Source organism: Etheostoma cragini, chromosome 6, assembly GCF_013103735.1.
Source record: "Etheostoma cragini isolate CJK2018 chromosome 6, CSU_Ecrag_1.0, whole genome shotgun sequence".
In the NCBI taxonomy this organism is placed as follows: Eukaryota; Metazoa; Chordata; class Actinopteri; order Perciformes; family Percidae; genus Etheostoma; species Etheostoma cragini.
Genome location: NC_048412.1, coordinates 25,096,447 through 25,115,452, shown reverse-complemented (window position 1 = coordinate 25,115,452; position 19,006 = coordinate 25,096,447). Strand labels below are relative to the sequence as shown.

The window sequence follows — 19,006 nt, the reverse complement described above, 5'->3', positions numbered from 1 at the left end:
ACACACACACACACACACACACACACACACACACACACACACACACACACACACACACACACACACACACACACACACACACACACACACACACACACACACACACACACACACACACACACACACACACACACAAAAACAGGAGGGAGACAAAACAACACATGCAGAAATACACACACAGAAACACATACACACAGACAAACACAACAAGACAAGGGACCAAACACCTGCACAAGTTAGCGGCCCAGGCCACAGCACAAGGCTACAACCTGGACCTCACAGAGTCGAAGATGCTCCAGAAAAGTGTCCAGAGTCTTTTCAGGCGCTCCATGGATCCACGCCGTGGAGAGTTCCATACACACCATATGCAAATAGGAAAGGGTCCACGTGCGGATAGAGAGGGCGTGAGGTGGTTTCCAACGGGTTGCAATCATTTTCTTTGCAGCTGTTAGTCCAGCAAATACAGCACGTTTCTGAGTACCAGAGCTGAAAGGCTGACAGGTCATTCAGAATCAAGACATTGACAATGACAGGCACAGTAACATTAAACAAGATGGACATTTTGGATACAACACTGTTCCAGAACTGCCCAACGAGAAAACACTTCCAGATGTGGAAAATATATGCCATGCGTAGGGCAGCCTATAGTTCACTCAGTTGGTGTGCTGTCTGCGGCCCTTTGCCGCGTGTCATCCCCCATCTCTCTCTCTCCCTTTCATGTCTTTCCAATGTCTATCTTTCTAATAAAGGGGGGAAAAAGTAATCTTAAAAAATATATATATGTGCCATGTGCTTTTTATTTAGTGCATAAGGGGCTGTTGAAATTGTAATCTTTGACTTTACCTTTACATTCAGTAACACATTCATTAATATATACATCATGATTTAAAATTTTGAGTTTAAAAGAGTGGCATTATTTGTAAAAGACTAGAAAAGAAGACATGATGATGTATCCAGGGTCCCTGGATGGATTAGGATCCTTTCCCTCGAACAAGCCGAAGTAGATGACAGTGTTGGATTCAAACTGGCTCATGTTCAGCTGAAAGAGGACAGAAACAGAAAAGGCTGTGGTTTTGGATTCCAGAGCTTTGAATGATTTTTCTTATTCGATTTTAAAGTTAATGTGAAACTGTTGGAACTGTGGCACGAAATGTAGCAACTTCAATTAATGGGATTATTAGTGTTTACTTCTCACATTAAGTGCAATATGTAGGAGTGTATTTTTTCACTTAAATCCCAGAGGAAATCTGATCTCAGGTCTGTGCTGCACATGAACGCTGAGACCATGAGAGCGCTCCCGGTAGGAAACAACCAGGAGTGTACAAGATTATATCAGGACCCTTTATAGTTATTAACTTACTTCAGATTAATTAAGCACTCATAATCCCAATGGGTTTACGTCACTGAAATGTTTCAGTTTGACCTTGATTTCAGTGGCGGATTTTGTAGATCCACTGGAGAAAGAGTGGCTTAAAACTTGTCCTAAATAACCCTGAATGTTTGTGTGTGTGTGTGTGGTGTGCACAGATGTCATACTCTGTACTTTTTTTTTTAACCTGATATCACTTAAAAGTTTCTGAATTTACAATCCAGCAACATCAGCATTCGTGGAAAGTCATGTTTCTGGTCACCCGGTGAATGTAAATCCAATATTTAGTCCTTTACTAGCTCAGTTTTGGTCTCCACCAACTCCCAAGTAAAATATCCAGCTTTTTAGCTGCTAAATGCTCCACTATGTTCACCAGCTGGTCGCTAACTGTCTGTCTGCTGTTTGGTACCGAGCAGGTTTTGTAGAGCCAAAGCGTTGGGTATCGGGCCATAAAACCAAAACAATAACCTGAAAGGCACCAAAATCTCCGTTGACTTGAGGGGAACTGTAGCTTTAACAACAGCTATTGTAGATAAAATGAAAACGTTTGAGAGTGATAATAAAATTAGGATAAAATGATAAAGTGTGGGGCTGTAGGGCCGCACCTGTTTGGTGATATCGGTCCTCCAGGGGTCGACCTGTAGTCCATCACACCAGCCTCCGCGCCCGTACAGCCACGTGCCGGCTTCGTTTGGTACCGCTCCATTTTTCACCCGCAGGGTGCAGCCCAAAGGGGTTCCTGATAGTGAAGAGAACAGTAATTGACAAGAACTTAACCAAGCCACTATTTGTTCCAGCTTCTTAAATGTGAGCATTTTATTAAAAAGAAAGTGTTTTATATCATCGTGAAGAGAATATCTTTTGGTTTTTGGACGGTTGGTTGGACAAAAGAAGACATTTGACAACCTCAACAATTAAAAAGAAAAGCAGGCGAGGCCATCAACATCAATCTCTCATGGGTGGGCAAAGCAGAGAAAGGTGAGGTAACCTCGCCCCTTGTGACCTCATAAGGAGCAATATTCCAGATCGGCCCATCTGAACTTTTGTTTTCTCAAAGGCAGAGCAGGATACCCAGGGCTCGGTTTACATCTATCGCTATTTCTAGCCACTGGGGGACCATAGGCAGGCTGGGGGAATGCATATTAATGTTTAAAAACCTCATAATGTGACATTTTCATTCCATGGGACCTTTAAGGTGTAGCTTGTCACTTCAACATTAAATGGGCAAAAAACATTTTTAACTGTAAATTCTGCTATTAATGAATGTTTTAAGGTGGTGGAGATTAGGGTATTAATCAACATACTGAAAGCAACTTACTAACAGAGAATTTACTTCTACGTATTGAGCTTTAAAGTTAATATTTGGTCTTGGACAAATCTCACTCCAAGGCCCATTTCTGGAAATTTCAGTCATACAAATGTTTATGTTTTATTTTTTGAGAACACTCTAAGGACTGCTTTTTCATATTGACTCAACTTTATAGCCACATGGACGAGAAGCACCTTAAAAAGGTCAGAAAACTGGACATTTGAACATCAAATATTTAACTACAAGTGGGCAAACTCCATCTGCTGATGAAGATGGTGTGATATGAGCAAAAGCTCCACAACAGCTACTAAAAAGGGACCATGAAGTTGGACGACCTCCACTAAATATTCCTTCATACATTTCTCACCTGCAGAATCAAATGTGAGTGTGTTGTTGAAAACTTCGTTGATCAAGAAGTAGTGGGAGGTGATGCAAAATTCTCCGCATCTTTTGTCATCGTAGCCGTGAGCTGTGATGACGGCGTACAGCTCCACCTGAGAACAGCCACACAGTTGCTGAGATGTTAGAAGAAGCTCTTTAAATGATTAGTGATCGCGAGCAGAGCCGTTACCTTTTTGGTGGATGCCGGGACGGAGACTTTAATTGGCTGGTATCTCTTGTTGTAGTTTTTGTTGAAAGTTCCCCCGCTGTACAGGAACATCAATTTGAAAGGGTGGAGCTTCTCTACACTATAATCTACAACACAGAAGACTTTTTTAAACTAAACATACACACACACTCACATCACTTCATAGGATCTAAAGTAGACGGCGCCATGTCTTGAAAAAAAACAACAACTGGTATCTGTTCTCTAATCATGCCCGACAGCGTCCTGTTAACTACCCAAAATCTTCTTTGTGTCAGACTGTATTTGTTCATGTAAGGAAGCGGAGTATTTCCTGGAACTAAAAGCTTCATCTTTGCTGTGAGTGTCAGTTTGAGCCAGATACCTTCCAGTAAGTATTTACCGACTGACTGTTCCTTCCCGCAGAAAAAAATCTGCTCCCTGCTTTTGAAAGATCCTCCACTGAGAGAAATTGGACATAAAATGTTCTGGAATCACATTATTTCAGTCGCAGCTCTCCATTCTCACAGTGGGAGAGTTCCGATCTGAGCATGAAATCGTCATCAATTTGGTGTTTTAAAAAACACTCAGCTGGTGTTTGCTTTGACAAAAAGGGTGCTATAAACAGTACTGTGATGTACATATTTAGAACTCCATGTCCCAGCTGCTAAATGCTGTTTATCAAAGCACTTTTTAAATCAGCAAAAAAAGGTGAATTTTACATTTGATGTGACATGATATTATATGAAGCTTTGTTTATGCAACTGAATGTATACTACTTTAAAAGTAAAACAAATAAAGAATAAAGAGTTGTGAGGCACTCATTACTGCTGTTTTGAAATTGTTGTGACACCACTGTAATATGTTAAATTAAACCATATCTGTCACACCTCCAACCAGTGCGGTGGCTAGAGGTGAGGCTGTATATGGACATATTTTTATATTGTGGTATGTTATTTTTTTATTGAAATATATACTTGACATTGTTATAAAGTAAACTTTCTGTAAATGAAACTGAGAAACCCTTGCGCATACGGAGCATGTAAACAGAAAGTAAGTCAGCTGTGGGCTACAATTTGAGCCCCATTTTTTTAAGCTTGTATTTGTTCACATTTTTGCAAACTGCCCCTATTAAAAGTACCCATAGATAGATAACCATAGATAGATAACCTGGTTTGCAGATGTTGATTCGTGATGTACAACGAAGATAATGATAGTCTTGGGAAGTGTGAGTCACACCAAATCTCGAAATATGTGTATCATTTTCAGGTCACCGGCATAGACCCGTCTCTTTAGTGTAACAGCAAAATCTCTAATTATGCGGACGACACAACAATTTACATACCTTATCGCCAGCGGACTATAGTCTAATACACAACTGACTAACTGACTAAGGGAATCGAACAAATTAACGCCTAGATGTGCCAGAACTTTCTGAAAATAAATGAAGAAAAAACTGAGGTAGTTGTTTTTGGAGCAAAAGAGGAACGATTAAAAGTCTGCGCTCAGCTTCAAACAACAATGTTAAATACAACAGACAAAGCTTGAAATCTTGGTGAAGTCATGAACTCTGATCTGAACTTTAACAGCCACATTAAGACAACTGCAAAGTCAGCATATTATCACCTTAAGAATATATCAAGGGTTAAAGGACTTATGTGTCATCAGGATTTGGAAAAGCTCGTCCATGCTTTCATCTTCAGTAGACTTGACTACTGTAACGGGGTCTTTACAGGTCTCCCTAAAAAAATCAATCAGACAGCTGCAGCTGATTCAGAATGCTGCTGCTCGGGTCCTCACTAAGACCAAGAGACCGGATCACATCACTCCAGTTCTAAAGTCTTTACAATGGCTTCCTGTGCCTCAAAGAATTGATTTCAATGTCCTTTTGCTGGTTTATAAATTAAAGCCAACGGTTTTGGGCCAAAATACATTTCTGAGCTGCTACTACAATATGACCCCGCCCGACCTCTCAGGTCATCTGGGACAGGTCTGCTTTCTGTCCCCAGAGTCAGAGTCAGTTTCTATGCTCCTCGTATCTGGAACAAGTTCCCAAAAAACTGCATGTCGACTGCAACTTTCATTTCTTTTAAATAAAGGCTGAAGGCCTTTCTTTTGGATGTTGCCTTTCTTTAAATGGTTATTCATTTCTTTAATGTTTAATTTCATATACTGTCCTGTAACTTTTATTCTTGTTAATCCTTGTGTTTTGATACCTGTCTGGTTGCGGACACTGAATCTCAGGTTAAGGGAGACGATCCACGGCATCGCCCAGGGGACCGTCTTCATGGTGAGGGTGCATTTGTTGCTGTCCAGCAGAGGCATCAGAGGGGACACGTCCGTCAGCCAGCGCCCTGTACCTCTGCCAAAATAGCACACAGTTTATCTAAACTTTTTTTTTTAAATTCCAGCTGGAACATGGGCTGCAGTGATGAAATCAGTTGAAATCAATATTCTCCATCATAATAATAAGAATATATTTTGTTCCAGATGAGTTAGTTTTCAATACACATAGTGAAATATGCCAAAACATTTCTTTTCAGGGAAGTTATATGTGGTGATTACTTCAGACAAAACACAAGTAAAACTAAATCTTTTAATCTTTGGTCTCTAATTTTAATAGTTTTTAATGTTCAAATTTGATCCGAATCATTTGGACAACACTATTTTGTAAAACAATATCACAACAAAATCATTTAATCACAATACAATTAAACTGAAAGTCAGTTAACCAGAATACTGATTTGTTACCCAGCCTGACCAGGAAGTCAAGAGTAATCTTTTTAAAACCTTTATAAGACCATTATGAATGATATTTAAGATTTTTATCACAACATCAACTAAGCCCTAAGCCTCAAAGCTGAAGAATAAAATCTGTTTCATGTCTGTGGTACAATCCGAAAGAGAGCCTATAACACGAAAGCTGATAGGCTGCAATATAAATTGGTCACATTTGTAGTCGTAATACAACAAATTATATTTATACTAGCAAAAGAAAGAAGTACTACACCACGGAAGAAAAAATAAATAAAGAATTAGAGATAGCGTTGCATGGAAGTAGTAAAATTAAGATTTAGAAATTTTAGACTTTAAGACATTTTAAAGGGCAACTATTATTTAGGAATTTTAGAATTATACTCGCATTTTGTGTTTGTACTAAAACATGATACATGCTTTAATATAAAAAAATATATATTTTCCCCTCATACTGCCAATGGCTGCTGCATCTGTAGTGACCCTCTGTATGAGATGCAACACATGGCAGCCCAGATGACATTGTTTACTGTCGTTAGCCATGTAGCCATAATAATCAGCAGTGGACACTTAATAGAATAGAGTAGCAAATAAAGTCTTTTAAAACAGATACTACATAAACAGAAAGTATTTCAGGCGAGATATGACCCGCAATTATGGAGAAGTTAGAAACACTGTAGCCAAGGTGACATACTTTACCACTGTTAGCATGTAGTTACATGTGACAATGTTAACACTGCAGTGGCTTAAAAAAAACACTCCAGTCTTGCCTACTTGGAGCAGATGACCAATCATAGAAGGCCGGCTTAGAGTTTTAAAACACTTAGCCAAGAATAGAAAAAAAACTGTTGAAACTGGAGCGTTCAGAGCAGTTGGAAATCTAACGTTTTAGCTCAGTGGGATTTGTCTAAAATACGTTTTCTTCATTTGAAGTTTTGGCCACGTTTAACATGAACATCCAACATAACATAATATTGTAGGTATGACAAAACATGGAAAAGCATAACATGTCCACTTTAAAACCCCACAGAAACCCTAAATCTACCGTGATGAAGTATTTCTCAATCAAAAGTAGCAAAACAGATTCAATATACTGTTTGTCTCAGGTTTTCCTTTTATTTTATTTTTATTTTAAAGCTTTAATTTTAGATAGATTACTATTTTTCAGAATTTTGAAAGACCAACAGACAGAACATAAGCATCTAGGTGTTCCACAAATACTGTGGATTATTACTGGTAATCATTATGATCATCTTTTGTATTCGAACCATCAGAGGGTTTCACATAATCCGCATTGTACCTGCGGAAGGCCGTGATCCACCGGCCCAGCTCAGTGTTGCAGTATGAACCGAGAGGATCGCAGCAGACAAACAGCTGAACAGTGTGATCCCAGTGAGCGCAGGAGGAGTCTCTCCTGCCAGGACACGACAGGGACGCATCCAGCTCCAGCATGTTGAAGGCTGACAGGGCTGCAGAGAGACATAGTGTGCAAATGTTAGTATTATTAAAATGTTCCCCTCGTGCTGCAGTTCACACCGACCCTCTAATGCAAAATCCCCTCACCTCTGCATGCTAATGTTGTTATTCAGCACAGAGTTAGCTGTTTTCAGCAGTCCCTAATGGATGCTTTGGCTAGAAGTGTTCCATAAAACAGATTGCATCATCAAGGTTAGACCTCAATCTGTTTGCTAGTGTTCTCATACCTCAGCTACACAGAAAGAGTAAAACGTGCAGTAAACTTTCTTTGCACATTAATAGTTTTAATTTAATTGAACACAATCAGACATCGTCTTAATGCTTGCTCTCACCATTGTTAATGACACCAATCATCCTCTATAGCCACACTTTCCATTGTTGCCATTTGGCCGCAGGTACAGGACTTTGAGGTGTAGAAGGACTTGCTTCGGCAGAGGTTTTGTCGCTACTGCCATAGCACTGCTGAACAAACTATCTCGCTGACTTTGTATTGATTCAATGTCGTTGTAAATATGGTTGTTTTTATGTCTACATACAGTATCTGTCTTTATGTCATCTGTTGATGTATTTGTCCGTGTAAATTGTCGTGTGCATGGGACACAACCTATCTATCTATCTATCTATCTATCTATCTATGACTAACATCAGTCACACATATGAAGTTACCTAAAGGCAGGTCGACCGTGGCCACCGCTCCTTTCTCCCCCTGCATTTGGACTTTGTCAAAAACAGAAACAACCTTTGCAGGACTTTGAAGTTTGGTCTGCAGATCCGCATAGAAATCAAACCTGGAGACAGAGACAGATGCGAAACATGGCTTTCCCACACTTTTCATTAACTTTAGGGCTGCCCCCTGTTAGTCGATTAATCGAATAATCGGTTGTTTTGGTCTTAGTCGACTGAGATTTCTTTCGTGGATTAGTCCTGTTTGTATATTTTTTTCAAGCTGAAAGACTAACTCGGTTTTACTTTTGGACAACATTTGTACGAGTGTTAGTTGACTACAAATTTCTTTAATCGAGGACAGCCCTAGTAAAGTGTTTCAAGGACTCGGGGGAGAGGTTGTTATGATGGCAATACACATCAAATTCAAATGTCAAATACAGTATGCCTACATTTCAGATTGTGAAGAAAAAAAAAAGACACCTTTCTTGTAGGAATACTCAATGTAAGTATTCTTCCGAGAAATTGAAACTAAAATTGGTGTTGCAATCCTCAAATCGTTGTACAGTTTAGGATCATCTTTGTCTACTCTTCCTAGTTTACCAAACTGATTATTAAGCTCGAAATTAAGAGACATTTCCCCTCAGAGACTACTCTCCCATCATATAAAGTGCAGATCTATTATTCTTACAAGTAAATAGATTAAAAATAGAATGAACTCTTATGCAGAGTGTCTTCAACCAATTGTGTGCTTACCACTGTGCCTGCCAGTTGATGAAGCTAAACGAGGGGTAAATAAGCCAGCCAATCTCAGCCAGCGCCCCCTGATGGTCGATACTGATGAAGAAGTTTGGGGACGGGGTGTGCTGGAAAGAGACATACACCTTATGTCCCAACCTACAATACAAATTCAGAAGTATCATACCACAACGACGAATGATACAGTATGGTACAACATTTAAAAAAACCTTAACAAAAAAACTAACAGGGATTTTAATGAGATTACAATAACACATATTTACACCTTTGCAGTTAGATTCTCTGTTCTTAAGAGACATGGAATGATGAACTTCAGGAGATAACATTTCCTCTCCTGAAGAGCTTATCAAACATTTTGGAAACATTTAAATTCGAGACCAACCAGGTGAGCAGCTTCAGTAGAGAGGAAGTAAACAGACAGTTTTTTTACTCTTTTATAATTTTTTGGGCAGGACAGCTAAGGACAGAAGAGGGGGGGAGGGAGGGGGGGAAAGACATGAAGCAAATGGCCGCAGGTCAGACTCAAACCCTGAGCCACTGCGTCGAGGACATTGACTGTATATTATTAACGGTCTATGGTCGAGGACTGAGCCTCTGCTTATGGGTGCCTGCTCTACCAGGCACCCGGAAGTAAACAGACTTTAGAGAATAGTTGCTATGACATTTAGTGTGTACAAGTATGTTGACCATCAGAGTGAAGAGGGTTTTAATCCTCCAGGTCAGTGTGTCTTACTGGAGTGCGTGAACGACCGACCCCTCCAGATGCACCATGGCAGCGGGGATTTCCAACTTTGTGTCGCACTCATCCCCGTCACAGTTCATGTCCTGGATTGGGTTACCGGGGAAAGCGTAGACAAGGACACCGGAGGCGTTGAATTTGGCCATGTTCTGCACCTGGAGGGTTTGGATTGATGATTGATTATATGAAGGCCAATAGTTCCTGTGTGTTTAAAAATAAAGTTTGAAGGAAATCGTTGGCCGGCTATAAAGAAGAAAAAGTCAAATGGCAGCCAATGATCATTTTCACCTAATCTGTTGATTGGTCTTTTTATTAATTGTAGGGTATATGAAATGTAAGAAAATAGTGAGAATTGTAATTGCCCAGAGTATAAAGAGATTTCTTCAGATAATAGTGTTTAATCCAAAGATATTCAATTTACGTTGAAAAGAAAGAAAACCCAGAACGAGGGCAGGAGTTCCAGCTAGGTGGAAAGCTAACGCTAGACAGCTATGGATTTTGAGGGGTATAGCTCCATAGACTCCCATTAATTCTGCACTTGCCTGCGATCTCCCCCAGTGGAACTCTGGTGGAACTGCAACCAGTTCAGAAGCTGGAAATATCGAGAGAAAGGAAGTTCATCCCTTATTAGGAATTCTTTGGTAGACCTCAAGCCGTGGGTGGAGACTCTCAGAATTGTTAATTAATTATATCTGGCACTCCAGATACCCAGATGTTTGTGCACAAGCACAAAGTGAGTTATGTTCGAGTGATATGTCCCCTTTAATGTACATGCTTTGAAACAAATGAGCAGAAATCTATATGTTGTGTAATTCAATATGCAAACTCTCCAAACAGTCCTTGCTGGACATTATTTTGCTGATCGTCAAAGACCTTTTACGATCTGGAGGTAACAATCTGAGCAACAAGCTCCCCAAATCATTTTATAAATAAATAATTTCCCCATAGGGGATCAATAATGGGTACAAATTATAAATTATAAAGCTCAACAGCATCAACATGAACAGACCTTGGTGAAGAAAGAGCAGTTGCCCTCAGACACCCAGGCCACAGCACCCGTCACCGAGGGCAAAGGTTCGCACCCATCACCTGCATCCATCAGATGATACGACTTGTGATCCCAGCGCGTCATCAGCCAATCATACCTGGCGTCTAGTCTCTTGATGATTATTGGCATGTTCCACCCTGGGAGGGCAGAAAAACGATACATTCAAAAAAAATGATTAAATGGTGTCCAAACAGCATCCCCACCAAACTTGGACATAAACCCGTCTGTGATTCACGCAACAGCCTGTGATCTTAACTCTTGTTTTAGTCTAAATAATTCATAACATCTGCTTTTTTTCAAACTCAAAAATTAGTTATAATGTAATAAGGTTTATTACTCATGAAATAAATAAAAAAAAGATTAGAAAAGAGGGATGAAAATGATTAAAAAAGTGGCAAAAGCATTAAAAAGGGTTAAAAAAAAAGTCAACGGTAAGACAACACAAGGGTTAAAAGCAGAGAGAAACTGGCAGGGTTAAAGCTGCAATATAAATTCACACAGTCTGGCTGGATCGCTCTAAAAATGGTTAATTTATACAAGCTCTTTGCAAAAATGCATCACACAATAATGTATGATGTAAGGATGTTTTTCATAACAATATATACTGTAGCAAAAAGACAAGTTTAAGTTTTGTCAGTTATTGTGGGCATAAGAAATGTACAAATGTGACAAATGTACATTGTAGTTAGAGTAAACGGGATGCTGAGATGATGTTAAAATGTGTCTCGTACAGATGAAATATTACTAGATCTACCAGTATACTGTATTTAATAGCGATAGTAGTATTACATTACACATTTTACTTATAAAATAAACTCCCACTCCCACTGATCCCAACAATCAGAGAAAGAATCGGACCCATTAGGCCTATAAAGAGACGGGGCTCTTACCCTTGGATTTGAAAACGGCCTGGGAGAAGACGCAGCCGAGCGCCCTGCAGCGCCAGTAGTAAAGCACATTGGGTATCCAGTTCCCCAGAGCGAAGACCGGCACAGGAGAGAAGTGGAGCCTGGACAGAACCTCCTTATTTCTGCAGAAACATGGAGGTTAAATGTGGTTTTAGAAGACATGAGAGCATAGAACTGATGTTTAGCATTATGGTTTTAATTTATTTAGACTTTCAACCTTGATACTTAGCCTTCTGCAGTATATGTGTCACCAAAAAGCCTACATTCCTAAAATAATGTAAATCATCTTTTACAAATAATAAATTTACAAATATGCCACAGTTTAATTTACATATGTATTCCATTTATCTGTTTTTAAAATAATAATCATTTTTTTATACTATGTGTGTGTGTATGTTTATATATTGACTTTATTTTGATTTATTTCTGTAATTGATTTTCGTCTATTATTATTATTATCATCAATAGTTAATGTTAATTCATAATCACATTAATAGGTCATTATCACTGATTGGGTTGTATCTACATGTTAATTTGATGTTTGACTGTTCTGTGTTTTCGTATTTTTCCCTTCCTTAAATCTATTTTCTCATGCACAAATGGAAAGGTTTATGTGTCTTACATACTGCACTGTCGAGTGAGCTTTCAAAACTAATCTTTACCATAAGGGGATCTTTGATCACTCTAACAAACGCAACTTCGAAATTAAACCAAAAAGGCTGAAAACACTGTTCCAAAAAAATGTGGGAACTTAAACTAGGGGACTGACTCAGCAGAAACTACCTCCCCATTAGAACACAGGTTTTCATATTAAGTGAGTATTTGTATACAGTATATATTCTGCCTCCCATCTTTTTCAGTGGTGGAATGTAACAAGTATATTTACAGTATAGTACTGTACTTAACGGTGCCATGGCATGAACATTTCACTTCATGAGGTTTTTTCAAATGAATAAGTGTTCCCCCAGCCTGCCTATGGTCTCCCAGGGGCTAGAAATGGCGATGGGTGTAAACCAAGGCCTGGGTGTCCTGCTCTGCCTTTGAGAAAGAGTAAGCTCAGATGGGCCAATCTGGAATCCTCCCTTTATGTGGTCATAAGAGGAAAGGTTACCTCCCCTTTCTCTGCTTTGCCCGCCCAGAGAGTTTGGTCCGCCCATGAGAATGAGAGACATCATAGGCTCGTTCGAGATGAACTGCGCCTCGCCTGGAAAGTGGACGAGAGCAGGCGGCAGCAGCGGGGGCGGGCACAGAAAGCTGCGGGAAAGTCGGACAGTTTCCAGCCGATTCCAGCCGCCTTCAGGCTGGACAGGAAGTGACAAAAACACTGTGGTGCGATTCCGATTTAATAAATATAATCAGACCCACATATCAGCTGGTACACTGTCTCCAGTTGTTTTAATTATTACAGAGTAGCTGGCTAAGTGCTCTACATGTGATCTGTTGCTGATTTTAATGAACAACACACTGTAGATGATCCGTGATCTGATCAGATTTAGTCTCTCCGACTTCTAAACGTCACTATCAGCCACACAACACGTGTTCTGTACAGAATAAGTCTTTAAATCAGACAAATAGCTATTAAAATCCCTCAGATTCAAAAATAATAAAAAGTTTATATAAAACGTCATCATGTTGTAAACCAATCAGGTGTTAAATCAGCTGAGAAGCCGGCGTTTCCCAGCATGCTCTGGGTCCGCCTGGGTCCGCCTGGCTCTTGCAGTCAATAGGCTCGTTCGAGATGAACTGCGCCTCGCCTGTAAAGTGGACGAGAGCAGGCGGCAGCAGCGGGGGCGGGGACAGAAAGCTGCGGGAAAGTCGGACAGTTTCCAGCCGATTCCAGCCGCCTTTAGGCTGGACAGGAAGTTACAAAAACATTGTGGTGCGATCCCGATTTAATAAATATAATCAGACCCACATATCAGCTGGTACACAGTCTCCAGTTGTTTTGATTATGAAAGAGTAGCTGGCAAAGTGCTCTACATGTGATCTGTTGCTGATTTTAATGAACAACACACTGTAGATGATCCGAGATCTGAACAGATTTAGTTTCTCTGACTTCTAAACGTCACTATCAGCCACACAACACGTGTTCTGTACAGAATAAGTCTTTAAGTCAGACAATTAGCAATTAAAATCCCTCCGATTCAAAAACAATAAAAAGTTTATATAAATCGTCATTGTGGTTTAAACCAATCAGGTGTTAAATCAGCTGAGAAGCCGGCGTTTCCCAGCATGCTCTGGGTCCGCCTGGCTCTTGCAGTCGGTGAAAAGCAACAGCGCCGCCTGCGTCTCAGAACTGCGGCCGCCTTGCTCTCGTGAGATTTCCGTTGCCCACGTGTGCATGGCGTCAGAGCAAGTCGGGATCAAGTCGGACACAAATCTAACCGGCATGCAACGGGCGCCGATCGGTGGTGATCGATTCTGCGCAGACCTGGCTCATCTCGAACGAGCCTCATGGCTTTCAAACAAGCAAAGCAGGGCAGTTGGTCAAGGCCACACCCCCACCCTGCCCCGCCCCCTCCACAACAGCATTTAAAGCTACAGACACAGAGATGGCACGTCTTGAGAAAGCTCAATGTGGGACTGGCTCTAGTGGCTGTCACTCTGCACCAAGGCTGACTTTTGGGAAAGAGACTTCAGATACAGTATGAGAAGACCACTAAGGTCTATATAAAAGCATCCAAAAAGCAGCAGAGGTAAAAGTACTCTACTTGAGACTTTACACTTCTACTCTTCTATATTTCAGAGAGAAATATTGCACTTTTTTCTCCACTACATTCATCTCTCACAGCTTAAGTGACTAGTTCCTTTACGTATTAAGATTCATACACAGAAAACAGTAGTTTATCAAATGTATAAATGGGTTAGTTTAATTCCAAAGGCCAAAGGAACTTTATCAGGATGCATTGTTTCATCGATCCATGAAATAACTGGCCTTTAATAATAAAAATGTGACTGCCACTATGGTAATTTAACATAGGAGTGTGTTTACTTATGCCCCCTGTATTTTAAGGAAGAACATTTATTTACAATGTATTATTCATTCACAAAGAAAGCTGGGGTCCTTAAAAGGTTGGATTTTCCTTTTTTTTTTAAACATTAAGATCAATTTCTAGGAGATGTTCTTTTCTTCCTCTCTTTAAATCAATTTTAGCATGGATGGGTAAACTTATGCAAGCCGCTGTACATCCAGGCCTATATGTCCAGCTGAAATAAAGGGACCATTAAACACTTATTGATTGATACAACTGGTTTGATTGTATCCAGCTTGTAAAATGTGAGGATTTTTCTGAAATTAGTACTTTTACTTTTAAGGAAGTACATTTTTCCTGATGAAGCTTGTACTTTTACTTAAGTAACATTTTCAATGTGGAAACTTTACTTGTAACAGAGTATTTTTATAGTGTGGTACTTTTACTAAAGGATCTGAATAATTCTCCCCCCCCCCCCCCTGATCTCTAACAGTGTGGTTTGTCTGTGTTTGGGCCAGTTCACAGTATGTTGTCATGATCTTTAAGATTGTTTCATTCGATTATTTGTGATGAAGTACTGTTGTAGCATATTGCTACTTTTACTAAAGTAAAGGATCTGAATACTTCTTCCACCACTGATACTCCCTGACTGTAGCATATACAGATGCAAGTTCAGTTTGTAAGTTAAGCCACATGTTGTGTAGCCAATGTGAGTGTTGCCCCTGGCTCGGACTGCATTTCAACACTTTGCCTTAAATCAGTGGCTTCCCTCCGGGTCACCTGTCGCGGGCGACCCGATGCAGCTGGTCCCTCATCCACAGAGCATCACTGAGCGCAGAGTCGTCCAGGGACAGAAAGAGCACCTGGGTACTGTTGGGCAGCTCCTCCACCAGGCTGGTCAGGGACGACTCCGAGCTCCACATGCACTCCAGAAACCCTGACTTGTTGGAGAAGGCGTGGATGATGAGAGGTCCGCGCTGAGCACCGGGACGGTAGGAGACCTCCCCATCCAGAGTCAGGACAGTAAACGCGGACGCGGGGTCTCCTGGTTCCGGCCCGTCTGGCGAGGAGTCTTTACTGGACCTCAAGCTTATCGCGTTGTCGAGGGACTCACAGGCCGCCCGGTCTTCGATCAGTTTCACTTTCCCTGCAGCTTCACTTTTGTGAGCTGTCACAATAACAGCAAGAAGAAGCCACCACACCGAGGACCTCGAAGGCAGCAAAGCCATGTCCCTGTCCACGGAGAGTCCCGTCAACCTAACAGCCAGGTCCGAGCATTTCTCTTTCTTTTTAAGTGTCTGAGTTTAAAACGTCCGAGTGCTGTTAAACTCTCTCATACGGCGTTTTGACGTACCCTACTTCCTATTTCAGCTACATTATTTTAACTTTTGAGTTGGAGCTGGAGGCGCGTCACGCGGCTGACTACGGCGGCCCCACGCGGACATACAGCCTTAAAAGCGGAACTGAGAGGTTGACAGCTCGAAAACAAGATTTCTATTGGTCGGCAAATTGATCCGGATTATTCAAATCTGGGATAAATTAGAGTACACTGACGTTTAATGGCACGACTTAATCTATTGTGTTAGTTGTGACAGTAGATCATTATCACGTAGCCTATAACACTGTATCTATAATGGAAAACAGCTGGGAATGATAATTTGGTGAACTAAGTGACAGTTTCTCGCGACACTTGAAAATTCATTGTCTAAATAAATAATTCAGTCAGATTTTTGATCTGCTTCAACTTTTGGCAACAATGTACTTTCATTTAATGTTAATTTATGCATTTAGACTACAGTACATGCATATTTAGAGGTAGTCTTTCTTTTGTTACTTTACAGATTCAGATGTTAGAAATTAAAGTGTCATGTCAGCTAAACGAAGTACACAAAAAGCCAAATAAAACTAGAACAATCTACATTTTGTGTTGCATCTAAAACAATAAGAACAAAAATAAAAATACAGACTACAGGCAGGCTATGTAGCCTACAGACATAAATGATTGTGTATAAAGGCTGATTATTACCAAGCAAAGTGTAAAGCAGTTGTCTCCTTTTTGACCGGTTACATTAAAATGTTGTTTACACTGTAAAAATGCATCAATAATTGTAATCAAGTATATGGTACATGACTCAGGGAGGGGCCACTCAGCATACCGGTACATCTTATTGATGTACTGGCTTCTTACTTTATACACATACTATTACTTCTAATCGAGTACATTGCGGCAGGTTCTTTTAGGGTTAAGAGGGTTATATTAGGTTAACTAAAAAGTCCAATTGTCCATGTATTGTAGTCTGTGTTATCTAACAACACATTGTAATGAAGTAATACGCATGGCCTACATAGTTTTGGTATCTTTGGAAGTGCTTTTCACGCGTCAGATTTGCGTTGTGAGTTGTAATGTAAACACTAGACAGAACTAATGACCCCAGTGAGTCATGCAGTACACTACCTATCAAATTAGCCTACACCTCGGAATGTCCAGCATTATATTTCCATGTACCCACTGTATGATACACGTACTAATGATAAAACATGACAAAGTAAGCCCCTGTGACTCACACGATAATTGCTGGAGACGACCATCGACCCACACCATCCACTCCAGCTGTGCGTAAAGGGAGCGCTGTGGCACAATGGCGCATCATCAGGCAAGGCGCGCTGTCCTGCTCTCTTTCAGCATCTAACATAATCCAGCAGATAGGTGCAGACATACCTGCACACACATATTTACACATAAAGCATTCATCTTTGTATTTTTACGCAGAGCCTACATTTAAGGGGGATTACGCACGGTTTACGATGATGGAGCTCGTTAAACTTGTTCTAATTGTTGCGCTGCTTGTGACAAATGTTTTCTCACAAGAACTGGATGTTGACAACTGGAGAGAAGGCATCGAAAAGGTGAGACTTATTAATAAACATATTTATGAATGTATTAGAATCTGTTTCCCAAAATATTTTGGGATGGAAAAGTCTTTACTCACTGAAACATTAAATAACTTGACATAGTAAGAAAGAGGATTTCTTTGACTCAATCGCAGCTGGAATCTTACAGAAATAAGAGATAATCTCACAACATTATGTCTGTTTTTACATTATTTCTGTGAAACAAGGACACACGGCCAAACTCTGATGTAATTCGAGATATTTTAGTGAGAATGACCAGAAAACCAGGACCACGCCAATATCTCGAACTACTGGGGAAGAAAGACTCCGGTAAGGGGAACAGCACACATGTACTGTATATACTGCTTTATGTTAAAGACTGAGGCGTTCTTGTCTGATGTATTCATTTTCTCCAAACAGCAAAAACGCAGACAGCACGTAAACGCAAGTATCATCTTTGCCCTTGCTTTCTTCAAAATAAATTCTGGACAAAAAAAGTGACATTGCAGATTTTTAACAGATGTTTGAATTCCCAGGGCATAGATTTCAAACCTTTGTGGGTCTGATGGGTAAAAGGAGTTTTGAGGATCAAGGTGTGATACTTCCAACGGTGACACCCAGTACACTGAAGGGCCATTTGGGTGAAATTCTGCGTGGTGACCCCTGACTTCATCCCAGAAAAAAGCCCCGAGAGGAGCACAGAAGAGTGAGGATCTGCGTTTGTTTTCTTACTTTGTTAAATTTCAGACTGACATGTTTTTCTTGAATCTGTTCTGTCATAGTTTTATTAAAAATGTCACATTTAACAGTCGAGTTTGACATAGTTTTGCTAAGATTCCTTTTAAGCAAACAGCACCATCTCGTGTCCAAATAGAATACCTACAATATATGACTAAAATAAAGTAAATCATATTCAAGTGACGTTTCATGTAAAAAAAAAAAAAGCATTTATTGATAAAACACCAAAGTATTATAACCTAACCGGAAATTGTCCACAACAGTTTCCATAATAAACCCATCTCACTCCTCCATATCATCACAGGTTTATTAAGTGACTTTGTACAATACAAATTGTTTTTTTTGTTTTTTTTAAATACAGAGATGGAGTACATAGCCAAAGCAAAATGCGGTGTTGACTCTTTATTTCCAACAGACAGTTACCGCAGAGAGAGTTTTTCCTTAAAGCGTCCATGGATCCCCGTGACATGTGGAAGAGTGTTTCTGTTTAACAGTGGACGCTGCTCTCAAGTCTCTGAGGATTTTCTAAACATACAAAAGAAGTTATTACTTCAGCTGGCTCGGTATATATAAAAAAACAAAACTAAAGTGAAATATAACACTTATGACATTATAAATGGTGGTCCATGGCTAGTTGAAATAGCTAAACACAGAAGAAAAAGAAAGTTACATTTCAGATAAAAAGCTTTAGCCATTTTTTATTTTTTTAAATCTATAAAAAGGCCCAGGGTGCATTTCATTGTTTTCCTTGGTTTCAGGTGTATCTGTTGACACCGTTTCATTTTGTCGCACTGATGGAAGGGGGGGGGGGGGG

The 19,006-nt window shown here is 40.1% G+C and overlaps 2 protein-coding genes across 2 annotated transcripts; one reads left to right on the top strand and one right to left on the bottom strand.

The window, feature by feature from the left end:
• Positions 1–889: 889 nt before the first annotated feature.
• si:dkey-256h2.1 lies at positions 890–15,940 on the bottom strand. The gene is made up of 12 exons (XM_034873514.1): positions 15,343–15,940; positions 11,573–11,712; positions 10,644–10,819; positions 9,629–9,789; positions 8,893–9,033; positions 8,140–8,261; positions 7,298–7,466; positions 5,460–5,605; positions 3,250–3,374; positions 3,046–3,172; positions 1,975–2,108; positions 890–1,039 (listed from the first exon to the last, which is right to left on the bottom strand). The coding sequence occupies exons 1-12, from the start codon at positions 15,789–15,791 to the stop codon at positions 914–916; spliced, it is 2,016 nt and encodes a 671-aa protein (XP_034729405.1). The 5' UTR covers positions 15,792–15,940; the 3' UTR covers positions 890–913.
• Positions 15,941–16,946: 1,006 nt separating this feature from the next.
• LOC117945813 (protachykinin) lies at positions 16,947–18,520 on the top strand. The gene is made up of 4 exons (XM_034873520.1): positions 16,947–17,469; positions 17,682–17,784; positions 17,875–17,898; positions 17,991–18,520. The coding sequence occupies exons 1-4, from the start codon at positions 17,368–17,370 to the stop codon at positions 18,119–18,121; spliced, it is 360 nt and encodes a 119-aa protein (XP_034729411.1). The 5' UTR covers positions 16,947–17,367; the 3' UTR covers positions 18,122–18,520.
• The last annotated feature ends 486 nt before the right edge of the window (positions 18,521–19,006 follow it).